We start from the raw sequence: 18,946 nt of genomic DNA, 5'->3' as shown, positions 1-18,946 counted from the left end.
TTAGTAAAGAATTAGGACTTTTATTTTTCTAATACAACCCAATGCCAGTTGTAGAACTTAATTTACTAAGAATGATGTATGTCCTTCAATCATCTATAATATGCATTATCATACAGCTTTCAGATTTTAGTATCGGCAAACACAAATCACTGTAAACCTGTGGTCTTTCCTGGTCGAGGGTAAATACTAATACTGCTAATTAAATCATTTTAAAGTAGTGACAGAGGCAGCCAAATGTGTCCCTGCCCACAATAACCTGCAAAAGTAGAAATAGCGTATGAAAGAAGTTCATTTATATTGAGCTCAAACCATTTAGGTTAGATTGTAAAATAATTAAGGGAATTGTATGTCTCTCTTTAATAAGGTATTGGTAACATTACACATTTCAGCTTGATGATTATAACATTGTGAGCGTCAACCTTTTATGTTAATTACTTTTTCCCCCTTCTAATTTCAGAGTCAAAACAAAATTCAAATTAATTTTGCACCAAAGTGGATTTTTCCATGAAGACATGCACATTTCATTTAAAAAAAAAGTTGCTGACATAATGCTTGAGAGTTTTGAGAGTGGTAGCATGACATCACTGCACAACAACTTCCACATAATTGGCAGGGTAGAAGCCGTCCTTCCCTCCGTCCAGCATCCCCTTGCACCAACCCTGGTCGTCTTCCTCCTCGACCTTCAGGAACACCTCACCTGGAATAATACAGGTATGGAAACAGACATGATTCTGGATGACACACTTGAGACATTGGACTGGCAAAAGGAACTGTAGTCTTTCAATGTTTTCGACAAAATGCTGAATTGAACTGTGTTTTAAACGGTCATGTCACCTGCTTTAAAGGACAGCTCGTCACTTTCCTCTCCCACATAATTATACAGAGCTCGCACCTTCACTCCTCCAATCATCACACTAGAGGATGGAGGAATGATAGAATGAATAAGGGAGTTCATCTGGAAATGTATTACCATAAAACTTCAATTAATTGCCCAGGCATTTATTTTCTTAAATCAATAAACACAATAAGCTCTTATTAGAACCAAGGCATCTGTTTGAGCTAGGCGTCTATTTTGCAGTGGTGTCAAGTAAGCAAGTAAAAATACCTTAAAGTACTACTTAAGTTTTTTTTTGTTGGGGGGGGGGGGGGTATCTGTACTTTACTATTCATATCTATTTTTTTTTTTACTTTACTTCACTACATTCTTAAAGAAAATCATGTACTTTTTACTCCATACATTTTCCCTGAATACTTAGCAGGACATGAAAATTGTCTAATTCACGCGCTTATGAAGAGAACATCCTTGGTCATCCCTACTGCCTCTCATCTGGCAGACTTACTAAACACAAATACTTCATTTGTAAATGATGTCGGAGTGTTGTCGTGTGCCCCTGGCTATCCGTAAATATAAAAAACAAGAAGATTGTGCCATCTGGGTTTAATAATGTAAGGAATTTTAAATTATTTACACTTTAGCTTTTATTTTTTATACTTAAGTATCAAAAGTATATGTAATTGCAAAAATATACTTAAGTATTTTTAGAACCAAATATTTGTAGACTTCTACTGAAAAAAGTACCCAAATGTCATACTTGAGTAAAAGTAAAGATACCTTAATAGAAGATTACTCAAGTAAAAGTGAAAGTCACCCAGTAAAATACTACTTGAGTCTAAAAGTATTTGGTTTTAGTTATACTTAAGTATCAAAAGTAAATGTAATTATTAAAACATACTTTTAAGTATTAAAATAAAAATATTAATAATTTCAAATTCCTTATATTAAGAAAACCAGATGGCACTATTCTTGTTTTTTATTTATTTACGGATAGCCAGGGGCACACTCCTACACTCAGACATAATTTACAAATTATGCATTTGTGTTTAGTGAGTCCGCCAGATCAGGGGCAGTAGGGATGACCAGGGATGTTCTCTGGATAAGTGGGTGAATTGGACCATTTCTTGCCCTGCTAAGCAATCAAAATGTAACAAATACTTTTGGGTGTCAGGGAAAATGTATGGATTAAAGAGTACATTATATTCTTTAGGATTGTAGTGAAGTAAAAGTTGTCAAAAAGATAAATAGTAAGGTAAAGCACAGATACCCCCCAAAAACGACTTAATTAGTACTTTAAAGTATTTTTACTTAATTACTTTACACCACTCGCTAGAAGTTCTGTTAGCAGCCAATGGCTAGCAGTTTCTTACTGGGGATGAAAAGGGATGCTTGCCATTATTTTTTCTAGTCAGTACTGAATTATTTTATGTAATAAATCAAACATTAAACCTTGTAAACAATTCATGGTAATTCACGGTAACTTTGTAAACAATTAATTTAGACCCAACGTTTGTTGAAATGTATTTGAGACTCAACGTTTAATTGACATTTTACAGTAATCAATTGTAGTGGACATGGTAAAATGTTGGATACAAATACACACACACACACACACACAGCTTACGGTTTATCCTTCTGCCCTTTCTTGTCTCTCTTTTTATTTTTCGGCTTCTTTACAGGTGGGATCCATTCCTGATGATACAGATAAGCGTTAGTTCTTCCTTCTCATTAAACTCTCTCCATATCATTTGATTTCACACAACACATGGTCTGTATACGGTAGTAATCAGAGCTCTCTCTATATATGGCTGGTGGGAATACGCCTATCAACACTAGCAAAGGTCAAAGGTCAACATAATGAGTGACAGTTGTATACCTCAATCGTTGGCCAGTCAGTGGGCATGCCTGGGCCGTGGTTGTTCTTCCACCACCTCAGATCGTCCGCCTCACTGATGGACGTGAGAGTGTGGTGGAGCTCACTGTACACGGTCTTCACACTGACAGACAGAGACAGACAGAATGGGAGAGGATATTAATAAACTGTACACATAGATCATCACAGACCTTTCACAAACACACACACACACACACGACTCTATGCACACTCACACTGACACTCCAACACACACCCACAAACTCACACACTTCATTTGCTCACACACACACACACACACACACACACACAACACGCACACACATTCATGCTGACTCTGTACACACGCAAGCACACACACTCACATACAATCATTATATACGCTGCTGCTACTCTGTTTATCATATACAGTGGGTAGAACAAGTATTTGATACCCTGACGATTTTGCAGGTTTTCCTACTTACAAAGCATGTCTGTAATTTATATCATAGGTACACTTCAACTGTGAGAGACGGAATCATAAACAAAAATCCAGAAAATCACATTGTATGATTTTTAAGTAATTAACTTGAATTTTATTGCATGACATAAGTATTTGATACATCAGAAAAGCAGAACTTAATATTTGGTATAGAAACCTTTGTTTGCAATGACAGAGATCATACGTTTCCTGTAGTTCTTGACCAGGTTTGCACACACTGCAGCAGGGATTTTGGCCCACTTCTCCATACAGACCTTCTTCAGGTTTCGGGGCTGTCGCTGGGCAATACGGACTTTCAGCTCCCTCCAAAGATTTTCTATTGGGTTCAGGTCTGGAGACTGGCTAGGCCACTCCAGGACCTTGAGATGCTTGTTACGGGGCCACTCCTTAGTTGCCCTGGCTGTGTGTTTCGGGTCGTTGTCATGCTGGAAGACCCAGCCACAACCCATCTTCAATGCTCTTACTGAGGGAAGGAAGTTGTTGGCCAAGATCTCGAGATACACGGCCCCATCCATCCTCCCCTCAATACGGTGCAGTCGTCCTGTCCCCTTTGCAGAAAAGCATCCCCAAAGAATGATGTTTCCACACTACGGCGTAGTGTGTTACTAATGGTTTTCTTTGAGACTGTGGTCCCAGCTCTCTTCAGGTCATTGACCAGGTCCTGCCGTGTAGTTCTGGGCTGATCCCTCACCAGCCATATATAGAGAGAGCTCTGATCATTGATGCCCCACGAGGTGAGATCTTGCATGGAGCCCCAGACCGAGGTTGATTGACCATCATCTTGAACTTCTTCCATTTTCTAATAATTGCGCCAACAGTTGTTGCCTTCTCACCAAGCTGCTTGCCTATTGTCCTGTAGCCCATCAAAGCCTTGCGCAGGTCTACAATTTTATCCCTGATGCCCTTACACAGCTCTCTGGTCTTGGCCATTGTGGAGAGGTTGGAGTCTGTTTGATTGAGTGTGTGGACAGGTGTCTATTATACAGGTAACGAGTTCAAACAGGTGCAGTTATTACAGGTAATGAGTGGAGAACAGGAGGGCTTCTTAAAGAAAAACTAACAGGTCTATAAGAGCCGGAATTCTTACTGGTTGGTAGGTGATCAAATACTTATGTCATGCAATAAAATGCTAATCAATTATACAATATGATTTTCTGGATTTTTGTTTTAGATTCCGTCTCTCACAGTTGAAATGTACCTGTGATAAAAAATACAGACCTCTACATGCTTTGTAAGTAGAAAAACCTGCAACATTGGCAGTGTATCAAATACTTGTTCTCCCAACTGTATATCCTGATGCATAGTCACCTTACCCCTATGCATATCAACCCCTACCACTCCAGTGTCCCTGAACATTGTAAATATGGTATTGGTACTGACTCTGAAACTGACTCTGTATATAGGTTACTTACTTTCTTGTGTTTTTTTTAACTAATACTTTTTTAATAGTACTACTGATATCGATTACTGCATTGCTGGGAAAGAGCTTGCAAGAAAAGCATTTCACTGTACTGCATGTGACAATAAAACTTGAAACACACATGCACACACGCACCCACATGAGTGAGGAGAGAGAGAGAGAGAGAAGGAGGAGGCTCCTCTACCTTTCATTGTTGGTGATGTCCAGGTGTCTGTGGATAGACAGGAAAGCCTGTTTGAGGAAGCTGATCCTCTTCCTCTCCTCCTCCTGCGATTGGTCAAAAATGGCCTCCATCTCCTCCATGTAGCGAGGCGCGTAGGACGTTACATCCTCCAACACCTTCTCATATTTCTCGCGGACCTGTCACAACATCAGAGTAGTGATGTCATACCATCAAAACACATCTTGCCGATAAAGACTGTGTAAGCTTGCCACCAAAGACTGTGTCCCAGTCTGCTGTTCCCACATGCTTCAAGAGGGCCACCATTGTTCCTGTTCCCAAGAAAGCTAAGGTAACTGAGCTAAACGACTACCGCCCGGTAGCACTCACTTCTGTCATCATGAAGTGCTTTGCGAGACTAGTCAACAACCATATCACCTCCACCCTACCTGACACCCTAGACCCCACCCCAATTTGCTTACCGCCCCAATAGGTCCACAGATGATGCAATCGCAACCACACTGCACACTGCACACTGCCCTAACCCATCTGGACAAGAGGAATACCTATGTGAGAATGCTATTCATCAACTACAGCTCAGCATTTAACGCCATAGTACCCTCCAAACCCGTCATCAAGCTCGAGACCCTGGGTCTCGACCCCGCCCTGTGCAACTGGGTACTGGACTTCCTGACGGGCCGCCCCCAGGTGGTGAGGGTAGGTAACAACATTTCCACCCCGCTGATCCTCAACACTGGGGCCCCACAAGGGTGCGTTCTGAGCCCTCTCCTGTACTCCCTGTTCACCCACGACTGCGTGGCCATGCACGCCTACAACTCAATCCTCAAGTTTGCAGATGACACTACAGTAGGCTTGATTACCAACAACGACGAGACGGCCTACAGGGAGGAGGTGAGGGCCCTCGGAGTGTGGTGTCAGGAAAATAACCTCACACTCAACGTCAACAAAACAAAGGAGATGATAGTGGACTTCAGGAAACAGCAGAGGGAGCACCCCCTATCCACATCGAAGGGACAGTAGTGGAGAGGGTAGAAAGTTTTAAGTTCCTCGGCGTACACATCACGGACAAACTGAATTGGTCCACCCACACAGACAGCGTGGTAAAGAAGGCGCAGCAGCGCCTCTTCAACCTCAGGAGGCTGAAGAAATTTGGCTTGTCACCAAAAGCACTCACAAACTTTTACAGATGCACAATCGAGAGCATCCGGGCGGGCTGTATCACCGCCTGGTACGGCAACTGCTCCGCCCACAACCGTAAGGCTCTCCAGAGAGTAGTGAGGTCTGCACAACGCATCACCGGGGCAAATTACCTTCCCTCCAGGACACCTACGCCACCCGATGTCACAGGAAGGCCATAAAGATCATCAAGGACAACAACAACCCGAGCCACTGCCTGTTTACCCCGCTATCATCCAGAAGGCGAGGTCAGTACAGGTGCATCAAAGCAGGGACTGAGAGACTGAAAAACAGCTTCTATCTCTAGCCACTTTAAACAATGCCACTTAATATAATGTTTACATACCCTACATTACTCATCTCATATGTATATACTGTACTCTATACCACCTCCTGCATTTTGCCATCTTTATGTAATACATGTATCACTAGCCACTTTAAACAATGCCACTTAATATAATGTTTACATACCCTACATTACTCATCTCATATGTATATACTGTACTCGATACCATCTACTGCATCTTGCCTATGCCGTTCTGTACCATCACTCATTCATATATCATTAATTTATGTATATATTCGTCATCCCTTTACACTTGGTTGTATAAGGTAGCTGTTGTGGAATTGTTAGGTTAGATTACTCGTTGGTTATTACTGCATTGTCGGAACTAGAAAGCACAAGCATTTCGCTACACTCGAATTAACATCTGCTAACCATGTGTATGTGACAAATAAAATGTGATTTGATTTGATTTGTAAGCTTGCCAACAAAGACTGTATAAGCTTGCCAACAAAGACTGTATAAGCTTGCCAACAAAGACTGTATAAGCTTGCCACCAAAGACTGTGTATGCTTGCCAACAAAGACTGTATAAGCTTGCCAACAAAGACTCTATAAGCTTGCCAACAAAGACTGTGTAAGCTTGCCACCAAAGACTGTGTAAGCTTGCCACCAAAGACTGTGTAAGCTTGCTAACGAATACTGTAAGCTTGCCAACGAATACTGTAAGCTTGCCAACGAATACTGTAAGCTTGCCACACACAGTCCCATTGTTTTAACGTAATTTGTCAATGTATTGTGACGTGGAATCTATGTGGAAAATACATTGGATTTGAAAAAAGTAATCGACTGTTGATTTTGAGGGTGACATTTCATCATGGATATCAAATTACAATACAGAAAAACCTTGTATGAAATGTGTTGAATTTGTACATTTAAAACAGATCTTCAAGGTTATATCCACTACCAGAAGAAAAGAACAACAGGCCGGGCAGATAATGGATCTATCTACAGCTACCCTTTCGTCTCCCATTCAAGGTTTTAACCAAGCCCAGCCCAGCCCTCCTTAGCTATGATATTTGTCACTGACTATTTCCAAAGTGCTGTCATGAGAAAGATGGTTGAGAGATCTCCACTTAAAAAACGAAATATACTCAACTGTTGCTATTGAAGTCATTCCAAAGGGTAGGTTTAACAGAGCAATTGAAATGTGACCATACTGTGTCCCTCATATATCATCAATGCCGCTGTTCAGGCCTATATAGCATTTGCAAAGTCATCAACAGCTATTGTTTCAATTCACCCCAGAATTGAAGTAAAAATAGACAATACAATAGGACTAGGTTTTCAAGCCCTGGTTGATTTCAAATTGAATGATATTATGTGATGTTGAATTGTGTTTGGATATCAACACAACCAAATATCAGTATTTGAAGGATATAAATCTTCTGTTTGTATCGTGACAGCTGTGCCAATGACTTAGTCTAGCTTTGATTCCAGTTTGTCTACAAATTCATCATTTAATAAATCATTAATACGTTGTTTTCATGTCTCCATCTCAACCAAAAGTTAAAGTTAAAGAATAGTTTAAAGTGCATTTAAAGTTTCATTTGATTTAGTCCTATTCTTTAAATTAGATTTTTGGTTGAGATGGACACATCAATCCAACATATCAATTATTCATTTGTAGACAAACTGGAATTAAAGCCAGACTAAATCAGTGGCATAGATGGAACTATCCAATCTCCTTCAAATGCTGATATTTGGTTGCGTTGAAAACCAAACACTCTTCAATATCACTTTCATTATGCAATAAGTAGCTTATTAACTTGTCGACAAGATAACAAATGATATGTTGGATTCCCGTCTCCAACTCAACCAAAAATAAAAGTTAAAGAATGGGATTAAGCCAGTGGCTCAGTTGGAACTATCCAGGCTGTAGATACATATCCTTTAAATGTTGTTATTATCAACCAAGCACAGTTCAATATTACTATGTCATACAGTAAACGTTCAACTTTAAAATGAGTAACACATCCGTGGCCACATAAATAAACTGAAATTGTATTCCCATTTTAACGTTGCAGTGCTTCTAAATGGTTGAAAGTACAGTGATCGCACTTTGGAAATTCAACAAACTTTTACCTGTGTTTTTAAGTGAGGGAATATAGGTTGTAATCTCATGATCTATGTCTCAACCCAATATTATCCAATTATCCAAGTTGAAATGTTGTGGTGTGCCCAGTTGGATGTGTAATTTATGCACAGTACCAGTCAAACGTTTGGACACACATACTCAGGGTTTTTCTATAATGTTACTATTTTCTACATTGTAGAACAATAGTGAAGAAATAAAAACTATGAAATAACACATGGAATCATGTAGTAACTAAAAATGTGTTAAACAAATCAAAATATATTTTATATTTGAGATTCTTCAAAGTAGCCACCCTTTGCCTGAATGACAGCTTTGTACAATCTTGGCACTCTCTCAACCAGCTTCATGAGGTAGTCACCTGGAATGCTTTTCAATGAACAGGTGTGCCTTGTAAAAAGTTCATTTGTGGAATTTCTTTCCTTTTTAATGCGTTTGAGCCATTCAGTTGTGTTGTGACAAGGTAGGGGTGGTATTCAGATATCCCTATTTGGTAAAAGACCAAGTCCATATTAGGGCAAGAACAGCTCAAATAAGCAAAGAGAAACAACAGTCCATCATTACTTTAAGACATGAAGGTCAGTCAATACGGAACATGTCAAGAATTTTTGAAAGTTTCTCCAAGTGCAGTCGCAAAAACCATCAAGCGCTATGATGAAACTGACTCTTATGAGGACCGCCACAGGAAAGGAATACCCAGAGTTACCTCTGCTGCAGACGATAAGTTCATTACAGTTAACTGCACCTCAGAATGCAGCCCCCAAAAAATGCTTCACAGAGTTCAAGTAACAGACACATCTCAACATCAACTGTTCAGAGGAGACTGCGTGAATCAGGCTTTCATGGTCGAATTGCTGCAAAGAAACCACCACTAAAGGACACCAATAAGAAGAAGAGACTTGCTTGGGCCAAGAAACACGAGCGATGGACATTAGACCGGTGGAAATCTGTCCTTTGGTCTGATGAGTCCAAATTTGAGATTTTTGGTTCCAACCACCATGTCTTTGTAAGATGCAGAGTAGGTGAATGGATTATCTCTGCATGTGTGGTTCCTACTGTGAAGCATGGAGGAGGTGTGATGGTGTGGTGGTGCTTTGCTGGTGACACTGTCAGTGATTTATTTAGAATTCAAAGCACACTTAACCAGCATGACTACCACAGCATTCTGCAGCGATATGCCATCCCATCTGGTTTGGGCTTAGTGGGACTATCATTTGTTTTTCAACAGGACAATGACCCGACACACCTCCAAGCTGTGTAAAGGCTATTTGACCAAGAAGGAGAGTGATGGAGTGCTGCATCAGATGACCTGGCCTCCACAATCACCCAACCTCAACCCATTTGAGATGGTTTGGGATGAGTTGGACTGCAGAGCGAAGGAAAAGCAGCCAACAAGTGCCCAGCATATGTGGGAAATCCTTCAAGACTGTTGGAAAAGCATTCCAGGTGAAGCTGGTTGAGAGAATGCCAAGAGTGTGCAAAGTTGTCAACAAAGATAAAGGGTTAGATTTGTTTAACACTTTTTTGGTTATTATATGATTCCATATGTGCTATTTCATAGTTTTGATGTCTTCACTATTATCTTGCAATGTAGAAAATAGAAAAATTAGGAAATACTCTTGAATGTGTAGGTGTGTCCAAACGTTTGACTGGTACTGTATATGAATGGGCCTTTCTGGTTTAGCCAGTGTCCCTATATACTGTACACTACATGAAATAAAGTTTAAAAAACCTGCTCGTTGAATATCTCATTCCAAAATCACGGGCATTAACATGGACTTGGTCCCCCCTTTGCTGCAATAACAGTCTCCACTCTTCTGGGAAGGCTTTGAACTAAATGTTGGGCGATTAGGCCTGGCTCACAGTCAGCGTCCCAATTCATCCCAAAGGTGTTTGATGAGGTTGAGGTCAGGGCTCTGTGCAGGCAAGTCAAGTTCCACCACACCGATCTCGACAAACAATTTCTTTATGGACATCGCTTTGTGGACTGGGGCATTGTCATTCCGAAAACAAGAAAGGGCCTTCCCCAAACTCTTGCCACAAAGTTGGAAGCACAGAATCGTCTAGAATGTAATTGTATGCTGTGCTGTTAAGATTATGAAAATTACGAACTATGAAAAACAGCCCCAGGCCATTATACCTCCTCCATCAAACTTTACAGTTGGCACTATGCATTGGGGCAGGTAGCTGGTGGATGGATGATAGATGGTGAAGTGTGATTCATCACTCCAGAGAATGCGTTTCCTCTGCTCCAGAGTCCAATGGCGGCGAGCTTTACACCAATCCAGTCGACGCTTGGCATTGTGATCTTAGACTTGTGTGTGGCTGGTCAGCCATGCAAACCCATTTCATGAAGCTCCCGAAGAACGGTTATTTTACGCGCTAATCGCTTCAGCTCTCAGCAGTCCCGTTCTGTGAGCTTGTGTGGCCTAACACTTCGCAGCTGAGCCGTTGTTGCTCCTAGATGTTTCCACTTCACAATAACAGCACTTACAGTTAACCGGGGCAGCTCTAGCAGGGCAGAAATTTGACAAACTGACTTGTTGGATAGGTGGTATTCTATGACGGTGCCATGTTGAAAGTCACTGAGCTCTTCAGTACCAGCCATTCTACTGCCAATGTTTGTCTATGGAGATTGCATGGCTGTGTGCTGTATTTTATACACCTGTCAGTAACGGGTGTGTCTGAAATAGCCGAATCCACTCATTTGAAGGGGTGTCCACATACTTTTGTATATATAGTGTAAGTTAGAATAATTTACTACTGCATAAACAAAGACGGTGCCTAACAATAACATGGAAGGTGGTTACTATGGTGGTTACAATAACACATTTTTGCCCTTGCCATAAAAGGAAACTGTATGTGGGAAAAATTCCGCAAAACAGTCTACCAGATGGGGGCATGGGCTAGGGAAGTGCAACATTTCCATATCTGGCTAGTTGAGCATCCCACACTCTCAGATGAATGAATTTAAATTTAGCAGTTGTGAGTTAGTAGCCTTTCAGTTTTTCTCACTTTGTCTTTCTCCTCACTGGCCTTCTCTCGGGCGTCTTGGATCTTTTTCAGTTTCTCAGGACTCAGCACTGTGTTCTCCTTGGCCTGCGTCTCTCTGTCTATGGCTATCTGTTCCTTATGGCAAGCCTTATGGTATGCACCACGGGCTTTCTCCAGCTACGACATACGGGTAAAAAGATGCAAAACAAAGTTAAAACATTGTATGCCCTGTCTCCATGAACATGCCACTCACGACTCATCAGATCCGGGTTCAAATACTACTTTAATCCTTTCAAATACTTTGAGTGTTTGCTTTAGACTGCCTTGGAGTGCCAAGTACTGGGTGGGGTTTGCAGATTTGGGACTTTTTAATTGGTTTCAATGCAAAAGACTTATCAATCAAGCACAGCTAAAGTATTTAATTTAAAATATATATATGTATTTGAACCCAGTTCTACTACTCATGTCCTACTACTCATAGGCTAAAATAACACCTCCCTTGGGAGTAATTCAATCACTATAATAGGGTGTGCCGCATACAGTAGGATACATAAAATATATTTTGAGGGTTCAGGAATTTATCACCTAGCTTCTAATCTTACCAGCAACGGTTAAGCCTTGCATGCTACTAGCCTTGGAGATGTAAATGTAATGGTGTCCAAACTTAGACTACAGCAAAACTAAACTACTGTAGAGAAACAGTTAGGCATAAAGTTGACTTCCTTGTAATCAAGCAATAGGGATGTGAAGTACAATCCCCCCCAACGCACACAAATGCGGGCCCATTTGGTCAGTTCATGAAGATGTAATGTACACCTAACATATGGGTTTTGTAACCTTTCCCAGCCTCTTGGCCCAGGGTTTCTGAGCACGTGCAAACCCTGTCTCGTTTTCGTAGGTCTCACGGAATCCACAGAATATCTTCTTAGGGAAGGTATCCTTCTGCCAGCTCTTTACTCTGTCCCCCTCCTCTGTAACGAGGGACTGGGAGATAGAGGAATGGAGAATGGATAGACGCTCAGCGGAGGAGAAGAAACACTGCCACGCCCTCATGAGGGAGCCATAGAGCGGCCCTAGGGTGATAGAGAAGAGAAAGGGAAAGATAAAAAGAGACATAAGACTTTTAACTGATTAAGGATTGAAAACTAATTAGATTGATGCAACCTGGACTCAGGGGTAAACGTAACATAGTAAACGAACACGAGGAGACACTCAATTTACTGTGATATGTTACGTTTGGTATGGTATGCATTCATTTGTGGATGTCCATCAACCATTTCTTATGATATGTTACGCATTACAATTACAATGTGTTACAAATTGCAATTTGTACAATATGTCATGAATTTGCTATACGTATGATATGTTATGAATTCAAATTTGTTGTGACTAACATTAACTAGGTTGCTAGGTCGCTAACGGTAATGTTAGCTAGGTTAGGGGTAAGGTTAATGTTAGGTTTAGGAGTTAGGTTAAAGGGTTAAGGTTAGGGTTAGGGTTAGCTAGCATGCTAAGTAGATGCAAAGTAGCTAAAAAGTAATAAGGAGTTGCAAAGTTGCTATTTATCTAAAATGCAAAAGTTGTTCGTGATAAGATTCGAACACAACCTTTAGATTGCTAGACGTTTGCGTTAGGAGTTACTGTAGGTTAAGGTTAGCATTAGGGGAAGGGTTAGCTAACATGCTAAGCAGTTGCAAAGTAGCTAAAAAGTAGTGAGTAGTTGCAAAGTTGCTAATTATCTAAAATGCAAAAGTTGTCTGTGATGAAATTCGAACACGCATCCTTTGGGTTGCTAGACATTTGTGTTATTTTGTAAACTTCTGTCTTATGTATCCATACCAAACGTACCATACTGTATCATACTAATTTGAGTGTCCCGGATTTCCGTTTAATATGTTACGTCTAGTCTATGAGAACAGCCTGATTGATAATACAAAGACCAGGTAGGAGGATTTGGCATAGTGTATTTGTTCATCATTTTGACAGTTTATAATAAGTGCTATAGTATAGAAGTCCAGTCCTGAAGTTCTCCTTGGTTCTCCTTCACTTACGGGCGTCTACTATGGCCTTCCACTTGCTGCCCCACTCACTGAGCTGCTGGGCGTACTGCTTCTCTACGTTGGCCCTCTCATTGAAACAGGCCATGATATCTTTACATGCATGGAAGGACTGGTCAGTGCGTCGGACGGTTCGCTCATAGTTCCCTGGCTGGGGAGGAAGAGGGGGAGAGAGGGATGGCGGAGAGAAGAGTTGATCAGGATCAGGAGGAACTGCAGAAAGAGGTATTGCTATAGAATCAACTCTCCTATTATAAGAACACATAGAAAATCAGTTATCGGTAGCCATGAACTGTTGTAAAAAGGTTCATGTTTATATTCATATCTGTAACTTCCTCCTCACCATCCAGAAGCTCTGCATCCTGGAGTCCTCGTGGGGTTCTCTAGGGAGCGTCGACATTTTTGGGTATGTCTTTGATGAGCAGAGGAAAAGATCATAAACAACCTTCAGTACTTTCACAGGGATTTCATCATTATGTGAAGTACTGTGCCGTGTTACAACTCCAACTAAGTGGGTTAACCCTATTGGCGCGATGTGTAGGGTGTTTGCCTTTCATACCATCAACCCGGGTTTGCATCCCTGGACCGTAGTTCTATACATTGTTGTCAGAAGTGGGATGGTGGCCGTGGGCAGTGGTGTAAAGGGACTTTAAAGTACTACTGAGGTCATTTTTTCGGCGTCTGTACTTTATCTTATTATTTATATTTGGACAACTTTTACTCTTACTTCACTACATTCCTAAAGAAAAGAATGTACTTTTTACTCCATACATTTTCCCTGACACCCAAAAGTACTCGTTACATTTTGACAGAAAAATAGTGAAATTCACGCACTTATCAAGAGAACACCCCTGGTCATCCCTACTGCCTCTGATCTGGCGGACTACCTAAACATAAATACTTCATTTGTAAATTAATGTCCACTGTGCCCCTGGCTATCTGTAAATAAAAAATATATATATACAAATTGTGCCGTCTGGTTTGCATAATATATGGAATTTTAAATGATTAATACTTTTACTTTGATATTTCAACATATTTTAGCAAGTCCATTTACTTTTTATGCTTAAGTATATTTAAAACCAAATGCTTTTAGACTTTTACTCAAGTAGTGTTTTACTGGGTGACTTTCACATTCACTTGAGGCATTTTCTATTAAGGTATCTGTCACGTTTTGACCTTAGTTCTGTTATTATATCTTTGTTTTAGTATGGTCAGGGCGTGAGTTGGGTGGGTTGTCTATGTTCGTTTTTCTATAATTTGGGATTTCTGTGTTCGGCCTTGTATGGTTCTCAATCAGAGGCAGCTGTCAATCATTGTCCCTGATTGAGAATCATACTTAGCCTGGTACGTAGCTTAGGCCTCATACGTAGCCTGGTTTCACTTTTGAGTTGTGGGTGTTTCTTTTTCCATGTTAGTGTCTGTGCCACACGGGACTGTTTCGGTTTGACTTACTTCACGTTTATTGTTTTGTTCAGTGTTCGTTATTCATTCAAAAACATGAACACTTACCACGCTGCGTTTTGGTCTTCCAATCCTTCATACTACTCCTCTTCGTCAGTTACAGTATCTTTACTTTTACTCAAGTATGACAACTTGGGTACTTTTTACACTACTAGCCGTGGGGCCATCGGAAGGCACGGCCCGGGACATGAGGGGGCTGAGCAGTCGAAGCACGGGGATTTGCCTCCCTGTTAGGAAGGGGCAGTGCAGCTAAATGAGCCACATTACAATTCTTACCAAGTGGGTTAAACCTATTGGCTCGATGCGTAGGGTGTTTACCTTTTACGCCAGCAACCCGTGTTCGCTTCCCTGCCCCGCCATTCACTACAATATCAACAGATACACATGTATCTTTTAAATATAAGCATTTGGCTCTTGAATCTGAAATGTACATGCCAGTGATCAAACTTAATGGCTCGATGACATAATTAGTACAGAATCTACTCAAATTAAATATGAAATACGATGTGATTTGGAATATACAGAATCTCTTTGAAATCGATAATGCAACAAACAGCTACAAACAGCTCCTACACTGAGCCTTCGGAAGTGGAACCAGCTGCAACATTATTTCTACATTACATTGCTTACATCTATGATATACTAGCTGAACCAGAGGAGGCTGGTGGGGGGAGCTATAGGAGGACAGGCTCATTGTAATGGCTGGGATGGCATAAATGGAATGGTATCAAACACATCAAATGTGTAGAAACCACGTTTGACTCCGTTCCATGAATTCCATTCCAGCCTTTACAATGAGCCCATCCTTCTATTAGTGCCTCGCGTCAGCCTCCTCTGCTCTGAACCCATCGTGAGTAAGGGGAGTGTCATTCCGAGACTGGAATTTATAGACTGGAATCTAACAGCAGGAATAGAACACCCGCTCCGACATTCTTCCTGCTGCTGTCCCAAAATAAACAGGGAGGGAAAGGTCATATTTCCCTGGCTCTGACTAACGGCCTCCCTCACTATTAACCGAGCCATCTTCTACTCTCACACGTCCCTTCCACGCTCATGGAAAACATGACAACAAAGTGCGAGGGGAGAGAGTTTGGGTTTAGCAAATCCGATAATATGCCTACTGTAGTTCTAAGTCAAAGCTTTGTTTGAACTAATGAACACAGCTTTGTGATATCCCAACTGAGGGAAAAGATATGAGGCTGTGTCAGTATAGGAGGTACTTTAAACAGTACAAGATCAAATCAGATTCATGCACAAACACACAAGCACTCAGACACTTACAGGCTTATTTATCTCCCTAACACATTGGCACTTTGTTGGCTGAGTGATAATTTACTCTGTGTGAAACTGACTAACCGCACCTCATCACAAGACTAACGCAGAGGGAAGAGAAGAACCAAGGTTTTGTCTCCGAAACCTTCTCCCCCTTGCTGCTGTGCTTATCTACCATCTCCCTCCCTCAGCTGGTCTTCTATGCCATGATATAACAGTACAGAAGGCCTACTGTCGATAAATGTCACAGGATTGTTGTTCGGTTTCAAATATGGTCCCACTATAGCGACTTTGTTGCATTACATATCTGTCTCTACCCATCTCTTCCTCAGCATGCCGAGGTAAGGTGGGTAGGGGACTGGGGTGTTTCAGTATCAATTGGCTAGTTTGTCAAAGGCTCAGTTTCACAACACTGAACGGTATCATAGACTATAATTCAAATAAAAATACACTCAAGTTGCATTCAATCATTACAAGGATCAAGTCCTCATTCAAACGTGACAAAATAAAACCATGCCGGGGAGAATCCATCACTTACATGTCTCCCTCTGAATCACCAGTGACTACTCAAGTGGCCACTTGCTAGTTCTAGGGCCGCTCCGACTTTTCTCTCCGTCTCTCTTTTCTCTCCGAATGCCTCTCCCACAACACATGTTCCTCACTCCTCACTCACTGACCCAATTTTCACTGGCACTTAAAGTTACACACACCAGTGTGATCTGAAAGACTGAGTCACCAAGGCAGATCCAACGAACGTAAGACAGAGACAGTGAATGTGCATGACAATCACACAACGATTGACGGGCAAGTGGAAAAAGAAGGTTCTCACCTTTCTCTCCTCTTCTGTTAGCAGGGCTGTTCCATCCTAATGCTCCTTCCACCGTTGGTCAAATTTCTCCTTTCTGCTGTTGCTATCCAAGTCTCCCCATCCCTCCTTTACTCTCCTCGTGGTTTCCTTAATACTCAGTGTGTAAGATGATTTGTTTCGCCTACCCCTTCTTGCTCGCTCACTATTTCCCTCTCTCTCTCTCTCTCTCCACAACTCTTACAACTCTTACGTCTATTACAAAAACAGCTGGAAGAAAGTTCATCCTCCTCCTCCTCCTCTCCTTCCCTCCCTCCCTTACTCTCCTTCCCTCACCTCTCTCAATATGGTGCTAATGAATTGTAGAAGTTCATTTTGACCCTCTACTGGTCACAGCGTTGTGTCAATGTGGCACTGCGTCATGGGAGCTTATTAGTGTGTGAGTGACGGGTGGCCCCCGCGAACTGTCGCCTTCACCCTGTGCACTTTTGCAACACTCCATTCTCTGTTGAGACTTGGGATTTGTCTGTTTGGAGAGACTAGGCCGCCCTGCTCTCGGGCCACATAGTGCACACGCTGCCACACTACTTGGGTGCAAAGTGGGAGTGGGAGTTTCCCTGATGCAGTGGGTCCTTGCAACCCACTGCAGAAGGACCCGTCCAAGTGTGTCAGGGAACGACTTCTCGTTTACCCCTATCGAGTTTCTCTCTTTCTCCCCTCTGACTACCCACTTCTTAAAGACCCACCCTTCCTCCTACACTGTATGACCACAACAGATGAACCCAAGTACGTCATGTGGCCGGCTTTTCCTCATTCCTGACAGATCTGAATTCATCCTGAACATGAGAACATTATAGCGTAAGGCCCCTGGTTGGCTGGGAGAAGGAGACACTGATAAATGAGTCAACCATAACAGGGCAGTCTAGATTGGATCTTTATGTGAACCTAGAAGCCTTGGATTCAGAGAGGGGAAAAAATATCAATAGAGTTCAATAGTTTATTCAGCATTTATTTCAACACCTTAGTTATAACTCTATCATATCAGTATATTTCTGCATTTCATTTTGAACATAACTTCATGAATACCTCTTATCGCTGCATACATTTGCTCATACTGTAAATAGTCATCATATGTTTATATTACTAGTCCTAAAATACTCTTTAAAACACAGGACCTAATGCTTCCTACACTACCGCTCAATCATTTCCGGTCGGAAGGTTGTTGAAAGGCAACAACCCTAAAGAAGTGAAGGGTGTGTGTTGATGTGTAGGAGTTTCACAGGGAGGGATGACGTGGGTAAATGGTAGAACAAGTCGAGCAGTATAGAAAGCATTTACCGGAAACAATAAATAAAGAGAAAACAAAACAAGTAGCTTCAAATCATTTCTCACACTATTTGGAAGACAGAGATTCTGTAGTGTTATTTTTTTTTCAATTATATATATATATTTTTTTACATATACCTAATGATTAATATAATAATTGTTTTAAAATTATACTATAATTAATGTTTCTGTTGTCGTCGTTATCATACTCGTCATTATCACTATATCATATAGGCCTATAAAGGATGTGTACAGAGTTTGAGTGTATTCCTCATCTTACAGTGCATTTCACTGAAGGCAATAGCAAAAAAGGAACCTAAAAGAGCCTGTGTGTGTGTGTGTGTGTGTATCTCTGTGTGTGTGTGTGTATCTGTGTGTGTCTCTCTGTGTGTCTCTCTGTGTGTGTATCTCTGTGTGTGTCTGAACGTGTTCTTCTGAAATGTGTGGATCTGAAAAAGGTTTCTCTTGAGATACTGGAGAGGAGTTTATGAAATAGGGCAAAGTTAGGATTGTCAACTGGTGCAAAATATACATCTCTACATTTTCGGGAACCGTTAGAAAACTGGCGTTGAGTTGTGGAGAAGGCATATGAGAGAGGGACAGAGGGTGGGGAAAGGATCATGAG

The 18,946-nt window shown here is 41.3% G+C and overlaps 2 protein-coding genes across 3 annotated transcripts in view; both read right to left on the bottom strand.

Annotated features, from left to right (window-relative positions):
• Positions 1–17,283, bottom strand: LOC110491578 (protein kinase C and casein kinase substrate in neurons protein 3). Of its 2 annotated transcripts, none has more exons than XM_021565129.2 (10): positions 17,020–17,283; positions 13,798–13,866; positions 13,449–13,605; positions 12,235–12,470; positions 11,419–11,574; positions 4,794–4,969; positions 2,712–2,832; positions 2,460–2,527; positions 835–914; positions 1–697 (listed from the first exon to the last, which is right to left on the bottom strand). In XM_021565129.2, the coding sequence occupies exons 2-10, from the start codon at positions 13,852–13,854 to the stop codon at positions 582–584; spliced, it is 1,167 nt and encodes a 388-aa protein (XP_021420804.1). In that variant the 5' UTR covers positions 13,855–13,866; positions 17,020–17,283; the 3' UTR covers positions 1–581. The 2 variants fall into 2 exon arrangements, with proteins under 2 accessions (XP_021420804.1, XP_021420805.1); XM_021565130.2 differs by lacking the exon at positions 17,020–17,283 and adding an exon at positions 16,729–16,890.
• Positions 17,284–17,988: 705 nt separating this feature from the next.
• LOC110492850 (SH3 and multiple ankyrin repeat domains protein 1) overlaps positions 17,989–18,946 on the bottom strand; it is a 59,663-nt gene continuing 58,705 nt past the window's right edge. The window contains exon 28 of the mRNA XM_036946466.1: positions 17,989–18,946. This exon is cut by the window's right edge and continues 1,362 nt beyond it. The gene's annotated coding sequence lies outside the window, so the exon portion shown is untranslated.

The sequence above is a fragment of the Oncorhynchus mykiss genome, chromosome 16, assembly GCF_013265735.2.
Source record: "Oncorhynchus mykiss isolate Arlee chromosome 16, USDA_OmykA_1.1, whole genome shotgun sequence".
Lineage (NCBI taxonomy): Eukaryota > Metazoa > Chordata > Actinopteri > Salmoniformes > Salmonidae > Oncorhynchus > Oncorhynchus mykiss.
The sequence above is the reverse complement of the archived record's forward strand: the minus strand, read 5'-3'. Positions and strand labels throughout refer to the sequence as shown.